We start from the raw sequence: 14,695 nt of genomic DNA, 5'->3' as shown, positions 1-14,695 counted from the left end.
TTTTGAAGAAATTCTAGTCAGAAGCCCACCCATGTAATAATCCACCTAAACCTTCTCAGTGCTGTTTTTTCCTGTGTTTGGTTTGTTTTCTGTAACACAAGTACAAATTCCCTATGATGAATGTGATCATTATATATATATATATATATATATATCTCAAAAGTATACTAATAAAAATAACTGGGTATAGGCAACAAACAAAAGCCTTGCCTCAACTGCATTCCTCATAAATTTTTTTTTTTTTTTGTCTTTTTTCATTTTTATCGGTACCAGGGATCGAACTCATGACTGCCTGCTTGCAAGGCAGGCACTTATGCCGCTGAGCTAAATCCCCAGCCCCTCCTCATAAAATATTAATCCGTAGTGAATCATGGTCTAATATAAAATATAAACCTATAAATCTCTTACATAAAATAAGAAAGTCTTTAGGATATAAGGCTAATAATTCAGATTTGACACAAAAAGCATGATCTAAAAAAAGAAAATGGATAAACTGAATTTCAGATTAAAAATTGTCCTTGGTGAAATTGCAGGTGAAGAACAAGCTAACAACTAACACAAAATATTTGCAAACCATGTATTTGACAAGAACTTATATATAAGGCATATGATGCCTATAATCCCAGTGCTCTAGGTGGCTAAGGCAGTAGGAACACAAATTATAGCCCAGCCTGGGCAACTTAATGAGAACTTTTCTCAAAAAAAGAAAAAGAACTGAAAAGGGGCTAGGCTCAGTCTCCAGTAATACAGACAGACAGACAGACAGACAGACACCTCAGAACACCAAAACACTCAAAACACATACAAAAACATCAACAGTTTTTTTTTTTTTAAAGTTCAATTCTAAAATGGACTAAAAACAACCCAAGAGAATATACAAAGGTAAACCAACGTAAAGATGTCCGGATTATTAGCTATCTGGAAGTGCTAATTAAAACCACACCAACATATCCCTACACAGGGATGCTGAGTACAATGAATGTGGGAGAGGATACATGTGAAGCTGGATGCTGGAGCCTGGAGAGGCAGCTGGCTCACTCGGATTCCGGTGGGAATGCAAACTGGCACTGAACTCTACAAAAGCACTTCATGTGCCACGAAATTTGCAACTGCCAAGCTACTCAGCAACTGTATTCCTAGGCCTGTATCCCGGAGAAATGACAACCACACATGTTCTTTATTTGTAAGACTCCAAACTAAGATCAGCTCAGATATTCTGCCGCAGGCAAATGGTTGCAGACAGGAGGCACATACGTATCACGCTATACAACCCAGCAATTAAAAAAAGAGAGAGAAAGAAAAAGAAAAGAACCGTAGCCCATAGAATTACTTGGATGAAAAGTATGCTGCCAATTCTGCTCAGTGTGGCCGGGCATACATACAGTCCCAGCACTCTGGAAGTTTGAGGCAGGAGGATTGCAAGTCTAGCTGGGACAATTTTAGATCCTGTCTCAAAAGAAAAAAAGACCTGGAGATGTACCTCAGTCCCGAGGCCATGGGCTTGATTTACAGTATCAAAAAACAAAACATAAACAAAAAAACTAATTTGATTCCAAAAGGATGTATTTATGTCATATTTTTTTGAATGACAAACTTTCAAAATTTTAGAAGTAGCAAGTGTTTGCCAAGGGTTAAGGGGAAATCATGGGAGGGAGAGAGGCAGTTGTGTCTATGAAAGGACACTAGGAGGGGACTCTGTGAGGCTGGAGCTGCTGAGACTATGGTGGTATACACACACACCTACAAAGGTGCCAGAATCATAGACCAAAATACACAACTACAGGTACACGTAAAACTGGGAATCCAAGTCAAATGGTGGATTACATAATGTAAACATCCTACTTGGGAACTGCCCTATTGGAGTCATACTTCTAGAGAACAAAAAAAGGAACAGTTGATTTAAAGATGAGCTTTGTTACTTCAAATGCCCTTGTTTGTAGTTATAAAGTGGGATTTCTAGCTTGGAGATGGCAGTGACTCTAGACCCTTGCAGAAATGTGACACAAGGCTGCACAACAGTTTCAAAGCCCGAGCTGGGGATACTGAGGCCGAGCTCCTCATACTGATGCTTTTGCTCACCTTCAGGGTTCAGTTAAAAGATCTCATGAGCTCATTAAGGAAATCCGAACACTTCCAAACAGTTGTAGTCTTACCCAGAAATTAGCACATTCAGAAACTGCTGAGGTTAGCCCGTGACTTTTGCCAATCCTTTTTCTGTATGTTCAGATTGCTTCTTCTTCTTCTTCTTTTTTTTTAAGCTGGAGGGGTAGAAAGCCAAAGATAAGTTTATGATCGCCAGTGAATGGTTTATTTTAGTTTTCAGTCTCTTTTTGGTTGTAATGCACCAAAGGGCTGTTTATCCACTCTTTGAACATGACTTTCAGCTGTGCATATTATCCTAGGCAGGAAAGGGTCGGAAATTACCAGTAAAGTAAAATTCAATATATTATTATTGTTGTTGTTGCTTTGATTTCTTGTTTGTTTTTGCTTTTCTTAACGTTTTGTGGAAACTTGTTTCATATTTGAAGTATGACAGATTTCTGTCTAAGCCTTCACATACACCAATTTTCCTAATGGAATTGCAAACTTTATGCTTCCTTAGGTGAAAAAGAATCCCCTAAGCCCTTTTTGCTCCTGTGGAGAACTGTAAGCTCCCCTATGTAAACCGCATGATGAGTGTTCAGGGAGAAAGATGAGAGGAGAGACAAGGGTGGAGGTCACACAGGAAAAGAGGCAGGGGAGCTGATATATTGCTTTGTTTCAAAAACAGATTGAATGTAACGTCATACACTTCAGTGATCTTTGTCAGCACTGCAACTGCTCACCTCTTGTTTATGACATCTGGTTGGCAAGGCTGTGCTTGGCAATGGTACTCTGTGACAATTCTGCTTTACCATGGAGAGCAGAGTAGCCAGCTGATGTGATTTGTACTGAGCCCAGATTGCAATTAACAATGATTGGTTTCATTACCCAGTTTTAAGATCAGGCTTGAGTTTTATACCTCAGAGATTTTCTGAGGCTGGGCTAGAGTTAGGAAGGTCAGGAGCTTGTTTGGACTCAAAAGCTTAAGAGAATACAGACAGGATAAGGAAAAGGTTAGTTCTGAAAGACGTTAAAGGTACTATCAGACTACCCGATTTGAGTAACCATTTTGGACAAATGTCACCATATTCGAGTCCAGCCTACAGCCTTTTAGAAAAGAGAGATGGGTGGTGAGCTAAGGAACACTCGCTAAAAGTAAGCAAGAGAAAAATAATCACTTTATGAAACAGGGAGAATCACAGTCATAGGCACAATAAATAAGTTATATTAGGATGGAAATATGTAAGGAACCTAGTTATGACTTATTTCAATTAAAATTTGAATTTTATCTGCCCTCTGTCTCATGTTACTTGAATATAGCCAGAAAGGTGAGAAATGACAGCTGCGCCTACTACACTTAGTCCATCTGCTGTAGAGCTGAGCTCTGCGGGGTCTCCTTGAAGACCACAGGATCTCATAAACCCTCAAAGCTACAGTGTTGTCAACTGGAAACTGGGGATATTATTCACAACACATGCTTGTGGCAATGGCTGAGTGCAAGAACATACGGATATGTTGTGGAACACGATGAATGTTCAGTGAATGGAAGGGTCACCACTCTCACGCCACTTTATAAGTATTTGACATGGTGGCGCTCTCAGGCGCAGTCCTCTATGAGGGTACGTGCTCATCTTTGTGAGAACACCTTGAGAGTTGTTGGAATAGGATTGTGGGTCAAAGACCACAACCTTTTAGTTAAACAGGAAAAACAAGCACAGGAGGATCTATTGTACATTGTAGTGACTACAGTTAATACATCTTAGAAAATTACTAAGCATAGATTTTAAGGGTTTTTACCATAAAAAGGGCAAATATGAGAGTTAATGCGTATGTTAAATAGCTTTGATCATCTATCCATGATGAATACATTAAAACATCAGATTGTACACTATAAATATACAACATTTTCACTTGGCAATTAGAAAATAAGAACCATTTCCCTCTTATACCAAAAAATGCCACTGAGTTGGCTTGGCACTTTATGTAATGTTCCTATTTTACAGATTTAAAAAAGGAAGCTTAAGCATTAGTCCCAGCCAGTTAGTGAGCGATAGACCCTGGATTACAACCACAGGGGTTCTTATATTTGAGCCAGGATCAGAATCACTTGGTCAGTGATTGACCTCCACAGTTCAGTAGGTTTGGGGCGGGGACACGACTGGGAATTTCTGGTTACTATTCCAGGCATGCTGGTCTTGCTGGTCTTAGCTAGACCAGGCTTTGCACCCACCGAACTATACTGGAGGAGGTTTTTAGACCTGCTTGCAACTTCAAAGGAATAAATCAACCCTCAAATGCCTCAAGTCCACACAAATGTGATCCTTCCCTATTTCTGGCATATAAATATGTGATAATTCCAGATGAAAAAGGATAAGGGTAACAACTTTGGACATTTCACAAAGTGTGAAAGGTAGTAGATCCCTTCCCCCACCCCGCCAACACTACAATTTCTACAAAATATTTGCAGAGGCAGCTATTTAGAGAAGATTTACACTTCGGATTCCCAAATTTCCATTTGATGGTCCAAGACATTCTATTGTTTGCCATTTGCTGTGAATCAGGGTTAACAAATTATTATGAGTACTAATCATAACTGAAACATTCAAGTTTTTCTTTCCTGGGCCAGGCATGGTGGCACATGCCTCTAATTCTGACACTTAGGAGGCTGAAACAGGAGGATCACTGTGATTTTGAGGCTGGCCTGGGATACAAATGAATTCAAGACTGGTATAAACTGCACAGTGAGAGCCTGTTTCAAAATCTGTTTTCATCTAGTTGTTGTCAGTGCCTAATTAAAATCATTTAGTATTTTAGACTAAATTATAAATAGTATAACATACATTGCAAAAGCCAGCGAAATATATATTAGTCATATTTGGCATTTATATAGGATCTCTAAGAAATCCCGAATGTTTTGCAAATGTTACTTCATTTCTTTCCATAGCACTATTTCTGAGGAGCGAATGTGGAATTCATTCATATAGAACGGTATCTCTTTTTTAGGCTAATTACAATACAATGAAGTGCAAGTTTCAAGAGACCAGAAGACAGGGAACAACCAGGGTGTTACTGAGCGTAACCGTCACTTTAATAATCAAATGTAACGCCAGGCAGTATTCAGGTATTATCCACCTTGCTTCTCTAACAAAAGTGGATTCTTTTCTAAGTTATCCAGAGCACCAAAGCAGACTTTTTACAAAAGATAGATTGAAAATTTTATCACAACTATACTGTAGGAAGAGCAGCACCAAGTGAGAATAGAGAGGTGTGGATTCCTTGTACAAAGCGCCCATTGTGGGTCAGGCTGACATCCAATCACAACTGTCTCTCCTCACGTAAAGCAGGTTCAATGTCAGTTTTGTAGTGTAGCCCAAACTCCACCTCCACCTTCTCCAGGTTTCAGCTGGGCCCCAGAGTTAAAGATAGATTACTAGAAGAAAATTGTACATATTTATTTCCATACAAGTTTTGGGTGTCATGGAAGTCATCCTAAGGAAATGTAGACCCTAAAAGGCAGTGAAAATTGAACACATGAAAATATAATAAGGCAAAGGCCTTGGCTAGGGTAGTTAACTGGGGGGTGAAGTGGCTATCTGTGAGTGAGTTTAACACGCGTGGTCTGGACAGACTTTCCCAGACTTCAGTCTCCTGGTTTTGATAGTGTTGCTTTCGTTTTGGGATAGGAGGCATCTTTCACAAGGGAGTTTTAGCGTTAAGGAACAGTACGAGGGTCAATGTGCTCTTGCACAGGCTACTTTTATCATTACACAAAAAACATCAGTGCATCAGGGCAACATATTTTGGCGTGGCATTTTCTTCTTCTTCGGAGTGGTACATTCTTAACTCTTAACAGCTTTGAATCACAGATTGGGTACCTGTTCAAGATAGTGCCTTGTTCTCTCATTCAAACATTTTAAAGGAAAGTAATAAACTGCTGGACAGAGGCTTCTTGAAGGAATTTATTCACACTCTCTGTGTCACTTGTCCCCTGTTGAAATAGGTACGGTGTTGCTTCTGTGAGGGGCCTTCATTCTGCCAGCAAAACACATCACTGTGGACCCGATTATAAAACATTGTTTGAGTGCATAGGTTTTGCTGGATACAGGAAGTAAGTTTCTGGACTGTTACCTGAAGACTTAGGGTTGGTTAAGGCAGATTTCTAAAGCTTTCAAGTTTCCAAATAATAGCTGAGCAAGGCTGCTTCAAGTGCTTTGCGAAATCTACAACCTGCTTAAGAATGGTACTCCATTTTAAAAAGGGATTTACGTTACAAAGAAGAGAAATAAATGCACATAAAATCATTAAATCATGGAGCGGTGGTGGTGGGGAGAAGACTTCTAAATGAATTTCACTTTCAGCTTCTTGGCAGCCCACAAGCAACAGTGAAGAAAATGGAAAGAATGTTGGCTCTGGAAGCAGAAAAAGTGGTTTCCAGTTTGGCAGCCTGCTGCTGTTACTTACTGGCAGGGTGGCAATGGTTTTTCTCTTGAAGTACCTTCTTGGAATTGAGTCTTTATTTTAAAAGTGTGGACAGTAAGAATCTGCAAGAATGTTGAGAGGTTCAAGGAGATACTGTATGTGAAGGAAACCTCTATAATAAAGATGAAAGCTATAATTAAAATTTACATTATCCAATAAAATAATTTTTTTCTTAAATCAGATAATGTTTTATTAGTCTTGGTACCCTTGGGGTCTTTAACAGTAAAAACATAACATGTGTTTATTCAGTTTAGCAAGAGTTTAGCAAGGAGGTCCATCTCTAAGTGGTTTTTCTTCAAGCTTGAGTAAATGGCCTACTTCTTACACTCTGAACTGTTCTTCGAACTCAAGACCTCAGTGCTAACCAGGCTTTTAGGCCTTCATTTGCCAGCCTCCCCACCACCTACCTACATCCACAGTATCTTTTAATTTTTTCTGCTTCCTACATGAGCTCTAAGAAGTCTTCTCCTTCACTAAATTGGCTATTTAATGCCACCTTAGTATCACTTAATTTTTCCTTGTGGCATCTAACATCACATTTGCACCAATATGCACCTTTATTATTATATTTATCATTATTAATCAGTGGTTATAATCAGATCAATGAATCTCATTATCACTGTAATAAAATCATACAATTATCACTATTATGTGATTTATTAACACAGTTACTTATATCATTCCGTTGGTAACTGGCTCCCCGATCATGAACTCCAACACAGCAGAGGTCGGATATTCTTTCATCGGCTGTTTCGGGATCTACCCCAGTGCCTGGTAGGTGGTGGGCGCCACTCTGGAACCGTCTAGTTGAGGTGGAGGCCTACAGTGCGCTAGAAGAGTGCGCCACGGATCTGCGCACCAGGCTGTCTACAGTTTCAGGGTAGGGGGTTGCAGCTCCCTACCCTGGGCTCTGAAAACTTGGGTTGCCAGTTTTGCAAAGTGAAGAGAGTAGCGAACATTTTAGGAGGTAGCAGACTCCACCCCTTTACACCACACGACAAACAAACTCTAAAGTCGTCTGAAAAGTGTTCCGTGGGTCAGGGACGCGGACTGCTGTCTAGGCTCGCAGTCCAGGCTCGCTCTCCAAGGCACGAGTTGGACGGCGCCCTGCAAGCCTGCGGCGAGCGAGCCCGGGGCGTGCCAGCTGGAGGCCGAGCCGGGACAGCCCCCTTCTCAGCTCTCCCGCGCGAACCCCGGCCGGACCGCTCCACTCCGAGCCTTCGCTGCAGGGGGGAACCCGGCGCGCTCGCCCCGGGCCGCTCTTCCCGCCGCGCACCACAGTAGCCTGCTCTCGAGCCGCTTGGGTTGCGAAGTACACGGGTCGCAAAGGTGGGTCAGAGGCCCGCGGCTCCAGGCCGGGCGAGGCGGCGGCGGGCAGGCGGTGCGGCGCGCTCCCCCCGTCCGGGGCGCACAGTGCGCCCCTCCCCTGGCCCGCCTGAGCTGCGGGCGGAGCGCGCTGGCCGCACGGCTCCAGGCCGTTCTCCCTGCGCCAAGCTCGTGGTCAGCCAGGCCCCCGCGGCCACGTGCTAGGAGGAAGCTGGAGCCCGGTTAGGAAGATGGAGTTGGCGACTCGCTCCCAGGTGAGGGTCTGGGCGCCTCCATGGCTGCTTTTCCTGAATGCCCGGGCGCAGCCCTCGGCCTGGGACTGGAAACGTGGCCCTTGGCCGGGCGCTGAGGTTTGCGCGTGCTCGTCCCGCGAGCGCTGGAGCGTTTGCGCCCAGCAGGGATGCGCCGCAGTTCCGTCCGGCCACTGGGACTCGAGTGGCGGGGTCGGGACCGCAGCGGACGCAGACCCCTTGGGCGCCTTGGCAGGAGGTGCGGCGGGGCGCAGTGCTTGCGTTTGCAGCGCTCTGGAGACCTGGTTGGGGGAGGGGGAGGGTTTCTGGTGTGGTACCTTTTTTCTTGCAGAAATTGGCGCAGAGATGAGGAAGTTTAAGAAAAGTGCGGTTTTCTTTAAAAAACAAAACAAAACAGTATAGAGTCAGACTAGCCCAACTGCGGTAATGGAGTTAAAAAAAATTGCTTTTGTGTTTGTTCTAGATCTTTTATCAAGTAGTTTGTAACCACTTGGGGGGAAATAGAAAAGTCATTAGGCCAAGTTAAGAAACAAACAGCTGCAAGATCCCAAATCATGTACTCAGCACGACCCCAATTACGCATTATGGGCCTAACTAGGCTTTAAAACCCATTAATAAACACTTGAGGGTAAGTTCCTTGGACGTTTCTGTGGGTGGCGGGAATGTGAAGGTGTTTGCAAAGCGCTTTTTTCTACTTTTAAATGAACTATTTAAACGCAAAACGACATATGTTTTTTATTCAAAAGTAAGCAATAAGATTTTTCAAAAGAACAAAATAATAAAAAAAGGGAAGGAAACAGCCACTCCGCAGCTCAGGTCCTGAGATGGTTTATGTGAGGGTTGGGCTGCTGCTGGCTTTGGTGAGCGGCTCCCTGCTTCCGCCTCCTCTCCTGGTGCGGACCTCCTGTTCTTCACCTGGGATCCCGGGCTGGGGAGTGGGGCGGTGGCCTGGAGCCGGGAGACCCCGCCTGCCCAGGCCCCTCCCTGGCACCTGTCTGGTGGCAAGTTTATCCACTAATGGTCGCTTTCTCTACTCAGTAATTTCTGAAAGCCTTCTTGAAGGTGGACACTTGACAACAATCTGGTTTTGTGGATGTTTGTGAAAAAATTGTCAAAATTCTCCAATGATGGGAGGTATTAAAAGCAAGAACAATGAACAAACCTGAGTTTTGGCATGTATTGGCATCCTGTGCCTCCGAAAGTTTTGACTTCTCCAAGATTTAAAAAATAACAGAACAAAACAAACAAACCCTGAAAGCACCTTTGGAAGTTGAATTGGGTTGCTTGTGCATTTCACTGGGAAATGAATCATGATGTGGCACCTGAAGCCTTTGGCTTGAAAGTTCTTTTCGCTTTGATCACTTATATCCATAGTTCATGCTTTGGAAACTCAGGGTCCCAGAATGCATAGTTGGAAGTGACTGGTTACCGTCAAGAATAAGGCTGATGTTTTTGTTCTAAAACTGTTAAAACTTTACCACGTGGAGTTTATCCACATACTATGTAAGACCCATTATACATCAATTAGGGTGAATTAACTGTGTAAGATGGTGTTCTTTTTTTTTCCTAACGATTTAATTGGCAGCATAAATAAGATGTGATCTTTCCAGTGGAAATGTGTCTGCCTGTCATAATTGGAGTGTGAGCAGATTATATCCTCTTTACATTAACTGTGTGGTTCTGTCGGGTGGACAAGTGACTGCATAAGCACACTTAACATTTTAGGCACAGCAAGGCATTAAATTTGTGTCTTCAGCCTTATGAAAAATTTTCCAGCCCTTGGAAAGTAGAGAGCTGCAAAGTGTTCCTAGCAAAGTAGCTTCGGTGGAATGGTAGTGAGTGGGCAGGAGTTGCTCATTTACACTGTGAACTGCTTCCAAGTCTGCTGTTCTGTGGCCCCCATGTAGTGTGGGGCTTGATGTCCTCAGGGAATCATCATGCCTCCTGTGGAGGGTAGTCCTGGCTACTGTGTCTTTGTGTTTTCATGTTGAGAGACAGAAACTCTACCTAGGAAAGGCAAGGGTGTGATCTTAAGGTCTCCGTGGTGCAGCTCTCTTAGCTGGAGGCCAGTGCCTCTTGGCTTCCTAGTCGAGAAACTGGTAGGTCCTGAGTGCCACCAGCCTCCTGTTATTCTTGTAGCTTCAGGGTGCAAGTTGGGCTCTTTGAGAAGGAAATGACGCTGAATGTTTCATGAATATGCATGAAGTGTGCTGTTGAAGGGCAAAGAGGGCTTTTTCTGGAGTTGACCCCAAGGCTACAAATGCACCCTTCTGAACTCATCTTGTGGCTCTTTAAAAGGTATGAACAGAGCCCCAGAAACTGGTAACTGAGGGGGGTCATTAGTGATTATGGAAGGTCTGTTATTTGCCATTTTAATTGTATTTAAAGGGCTAAATTTCCATAGCAGCAATGAATTCTCAGAGATCATGTCAGCTCTGAGCAGGTACCCAGGGGTAGAAAGCCATGAGATGTTACGAACGTAAAACAGCGTATGACTGTTATAGAGTACATTAATGAAAAAGAGCATTGAAGCCATTTGGCTGGAATAGTCCAAGCATATTAATAGTCAGTGGTTCTTGAGTTTTCCTTTATTCCTTGGCCCTCCATGTGTTATAATTTAGAATTTTTACTTCCCAGACCCAGTGTTGTTTTATAAAAGACTTCTAGTTTTACTTGCCAAAAGTTGCTATTGTGTATGGGGTTAGAGATAAGAAAATATTAAGTGGGACTATTTTATATTTTTGCTTATGGGAAGCTGTGGTTTGTGAATATCCTGAAGAAGGAAAATCAGAGGCATATTTGGTTAAATGTAGCCAGAGTGAGCACCCAGAGCAGTCTATCTTCTAGGGTAGTGAATGGTAGCACCTCGTGTGCAGCTGTAAAATATATCAGTGAGTCTCATAAGCTCCAGGATTCTTAAAGATTCCACATGCTGCTTTTTAAACATTTCACTGCAGTTAAGTACACAGCTCGGTGAAGGTTTACAGGCTACACCCACCTTTTATAACTCACACCTGCATCAAAAATGTATCATTGTTCTAAAACAACTTTACAATGAGTGAACCTTACTGTTTGACCTCCAGACACCCAACTTTTCACTGAAAGCACGTTTTCAGGAGTCTCCATTTAGGAGACTGTCACTGGAACAACCCAGACAAAGGACTGTCCTTTAAGAAGGGAATCTGTGCCACACAGGAGACAAGCTCAGCACAGTGCGCCCCAGCTTTCAGAGCCAAGATCATTCTGCAGATTCCCCACAGCCCCTCACCTGGGCACCCACGTGCAGCAGTGCATGGTCCCCAGTTCCCTCGATTTTTTTATGCATCAGGGTGACGAAGAACAGACCACTAAAACTCCCTACTTCCCTGCCCCCAATCAACAGTCTGGACGCTCTCCATCCAGTGGGACAATGTTCACTGTTTCAGTAGGACTGTTAGGAGACCTGGGCCTCAGACAGACACAAACTCCACACCCTCAGCTCAAACAGTGGCACAGTACAAGGGGAAATAAATGCCCTAGGAAAACAAGGTGTTGGAGGCTCTCCTTTACCAGACAGTAAATAGGTTATAAACAAACAGTAAGGAAAAACAGTTTTAAAGAACAAATTTGTTACACAGAGAATCTGTGGATGTTGGTCACACTGATACAGAAAAACAACCCCCAAAAGTGTGGACTTTATCACAAAACTAAGACACACATTTTTTCACTGTTGATCATGGGTTGCCCAGTTCCTTGAAGAAAAGCATTTTTTCAGTGAGAAAAGTTAAACATTATTTAGTTGTTAGAAATGAAAACTGAAGACTGCCAACCCCAAAAAAACAACCCTAGTACTAACAATGCTGAAGAAAGATTTCAAAGAGCAAGCAGATTATCAGGGTTAGGATGCACTACAGTGAGGCACAGTTTTCATTTTTATGTTTTGTTATTACTTGTACTATCAAAAAGGCCATGTTACAATCATTCCTATATATCCAGGTATGGTAGCACATGAGGTGGTCCTCGAGACTGAAGCCGGAAGATCTCAATTTACCAAGATGTGGGTCAGTGGGAAGGCCCGGGTTCAATTCCCAATACCACCTCCACCACATTAAAAATAAACAAACAAATAAAAGGCTGTGCGTCTTACCATATTTCTAAACTGTCTTTTACAGAAAGTGTAAAGTAAAATCTGGATTAGATTTGCTTCTGCTAAGACCCCAGTTCTTTCTGGTTAAAGGGAGAAGAACACCCACACACATTTAAACAGTGTGTTATACTTGGCATGTGCTTGAGAATCTCAGTAATACCGTACGTTAGGCAAAGATTTCTCTCCTATTTCTTTCAGGAAAAGTTTCATGCCCTGGGTATCTGTGTTTCCCATGCCCAGGATCAGACAGAGATTTTGTGTACACAATCCTTGTTGTGCTCTTCCCCTGCAAACACCCTTGGGCAAATTAGCCAATTAAGCCTTATCTTTAAAATGTAGATAAATATAAGGACTTCACAGAACTCCAGAAGTGAATGAATCACAGCTTTACATACACAACACAGCTTGACTTTTCAAACCTGAGTTTCCTTGTTTGGATGTGGGCCAGGGCCTCTCAAGGTCTTCTCCCACCCCAAGTTCCAGGCTGCAGAGAACCCCAAGGCTCAGAGCCAGAGCTTAGGAGCGCTGCAAAGGCAGGGGACAGTAAGGGAAGGTGGGGAGGAACATGATTTCTCTGGCTTTGTTCTTCCACTATGACTAACACCATCTGACACTTAGTAGGTGCTAAATGAGCATCTGATAGACTAACCTAGTCAGGGTGTCGGCCTCTGATAATCATCAGAAAGACAGGCAAGAAGGATCAATCATTTATAGAACTAAAACTCGTATATAACAGCAAACCCTGGCATCCTGTGTCTGCCAGCTGTACCATGTCCTTGGGTTCCTTCTGTAGGGCAAGGGGCACAGCTGTCTGACAGCCCCTGTCATAAAGCTTCACTTGGGAGGGTCCTGTGTACCTGGAGAGGGCCTTGCGTTTGTAAGTGCACCTGGTTTTTTGGCATAAATCCTGGTACCCTCCTCTTGCTGGCAAACCTCATCTGTGGTGAGGGTGCCGGGATTTTCCTCAGGATAGTGACTGGTGACTCCAAATTATGTGGCAGGTCAAGATGGTAATTATTCAGCCAGTGTGTAAAGGGACTGGCATGTAGCAGGTACAAATATTTGTTGAATGAAAAGTAAATGGAGCATGAAGGCTCAAGAGGCTCAGGCAGGAGGATCACAAGTTTGAACCCAGCCTGGTCATGTTATCAACTTTGTGAGACCCTTTCTCAAACAAAACAAAACAACACGGCAAGGAGTGGCAGAGGACGGAGGGTTGAGGATGTAGCTCAGTGTCAAGGCCTGGGCTCCATCTCCGGTACCTTGCAGGTCAAAACCAAACCAAACAAAGGCTTACGGCCCAGAATACAGTGTGAGTGGAAGTTTGAGTTCCGCTGGGCTGGCAGGAATGTCCTGTTAACAAAGCTGCTTGTCTTTCTTTTGCACTAAGGTGGAAGCCAGTTCATGCCTGTCCGAGGCCTGGAGGGATGGCAGGCTCCATCTGCCTGTGGAGAAGTTTTCTCATAAATCTCCAGTTTTATCTTTCAGAATCATTCTTGTTTTGCATTCCATCCTATGATACATTTATATCTTAATGAAAAATGAAATTATAAAGGACTATTCTCCCTAACATCCCTGAAGGCTTTTAAGCCCTGTGGAAGCATGGGATTGCCAAGTGTAAAACCAACAAATCATATCTATACTAAATATGAAAAAGAAGAGAGAGCACCCTCTTACTGACCTGGAATATCTTTGTGTTTGAAGCTCTGACTCTGAAAGGCATTCAGTGGTGGTGGTTGGGGGGGTTAGGCGCATGGAAATAACCTAAGGACCTTTTCTAGTGTAAAATGTCTATAGTGTCTTTGTTTCCGTTACCCTTTGTTTAAAAAGAAAGACTAAAGCTGGGAATTGTGGTGCATGGCTCTTGTCTTCCTGTAATCTCTGGAAGGCTGAGATATAGATTACAGGTTGGAGACCAGTCTGGGCAACTTGGTGAGACCCTGTCTCAAATTAAAGACAGCATTAGATAGGCCTGGGGTTGCAGCTCAGTGCGAAGGCCTTGAGTTCAAGGCAATCCCCAGGAATGCCAAGAAAGGCTGTATTTAATGTTTTTTTCTCTCGTCCTCTCTCATTTTCTCACTTGTCTCATTTTTTTGCCCTAAAGAAGTAATCTTGGTCATTTTTCTTTTGAAAGTTTATTTTTCGGTAAAGTCATTAAAGCCGGGGGGTCCCATGCAGCATACCCTTTGCCGCACATCCATGTGACCTTTTATGGAACACCGCCTTTACTTGACTATAAAAAAAGTCACCCCATCCTGTACACTGCCAGTGTGGTGGGGACAGTCTGATCCGTCCTCCTAAATGGTTGTAATTAGGCACTGCAAAAAGATGTGCATTTGGTGAGTGTGTCATTCACTGTGACACAGTGTCAAAAGCCACGTGGTGGCAGCAGCCTGGAGGACGCGTCCCAGAGGTGGCTGGGGCTCATTTT

General features: G+C 43.3%; 2 protein-coding genes across 4 annotated transcripts in view; both read left to right on the top strand.

The window, feature by feature from the left end:
• Nucleotides 1-7,267: 7,267 nt before the first annotated feature.
• Nucleotides 7,268-8,113, top strand: LOC106027695 (putative uncharacterized protein ASB16-AS1). Its single transcript, XM_013152385.1, has 2 exons — nucleotides 7,268-7,335; nucleotides 7,603-8,113. The coding sequence occupies exons 1-2, from the start codon at nucleotides 7,268-7,270 to the stop codon at nucleotides 8,111-8,113; spliced, it is 579 nt and encodes a 192-aa protein (XP_013007839.1).
• The window catches only part of Cdca7l (cell division cycle associated 7 like), a 38,365-nt gene continuing 31,651 nt past the window's right edge, over nucleotides 7,982-14,695 (top strand). Inside the window, exon 1 of one of the 3 annotated variants that reach the window (XM_013152438.3) lies at nucleotides 7,982-8,141. In XM_013152438.3, coding sequence (XP_013007892.1) covers nucleotides 8,118-8,141 — 24 coding nt within the window. In that variant the 5' untranslated portion in view covers nucleotides 7,982-8,117. The remainder of the gene's footprint in view (nucleotides 8,142-14,695) is intronic. The other 2 variants (XM_003469826.5, XM_063239369.1) reach the window with 2 other exon arrangements.

Source organism: Cavia porcellus, unplaced genomic scaffold, assembly GCF_034190915.1.
Source record: "Cavia porcellus strain 051 isolate PalLab524CR breed Dunkin Hartley unplaced genomic scaffold, mCavPor4.1 scaffold_2, whole genome shotgun sequence".
Lineage (NCBI taxonomy): Eukaryota > Metazoa > Chordata > Mammalia > Rodentia > Caviidae > Cavia > Cavia porcellus.
The sequence above is the reverse complement of the archived record's forward strand: the minus strand, read 5'-3'. Positions and strand labels throughout refer to the sequence as shown.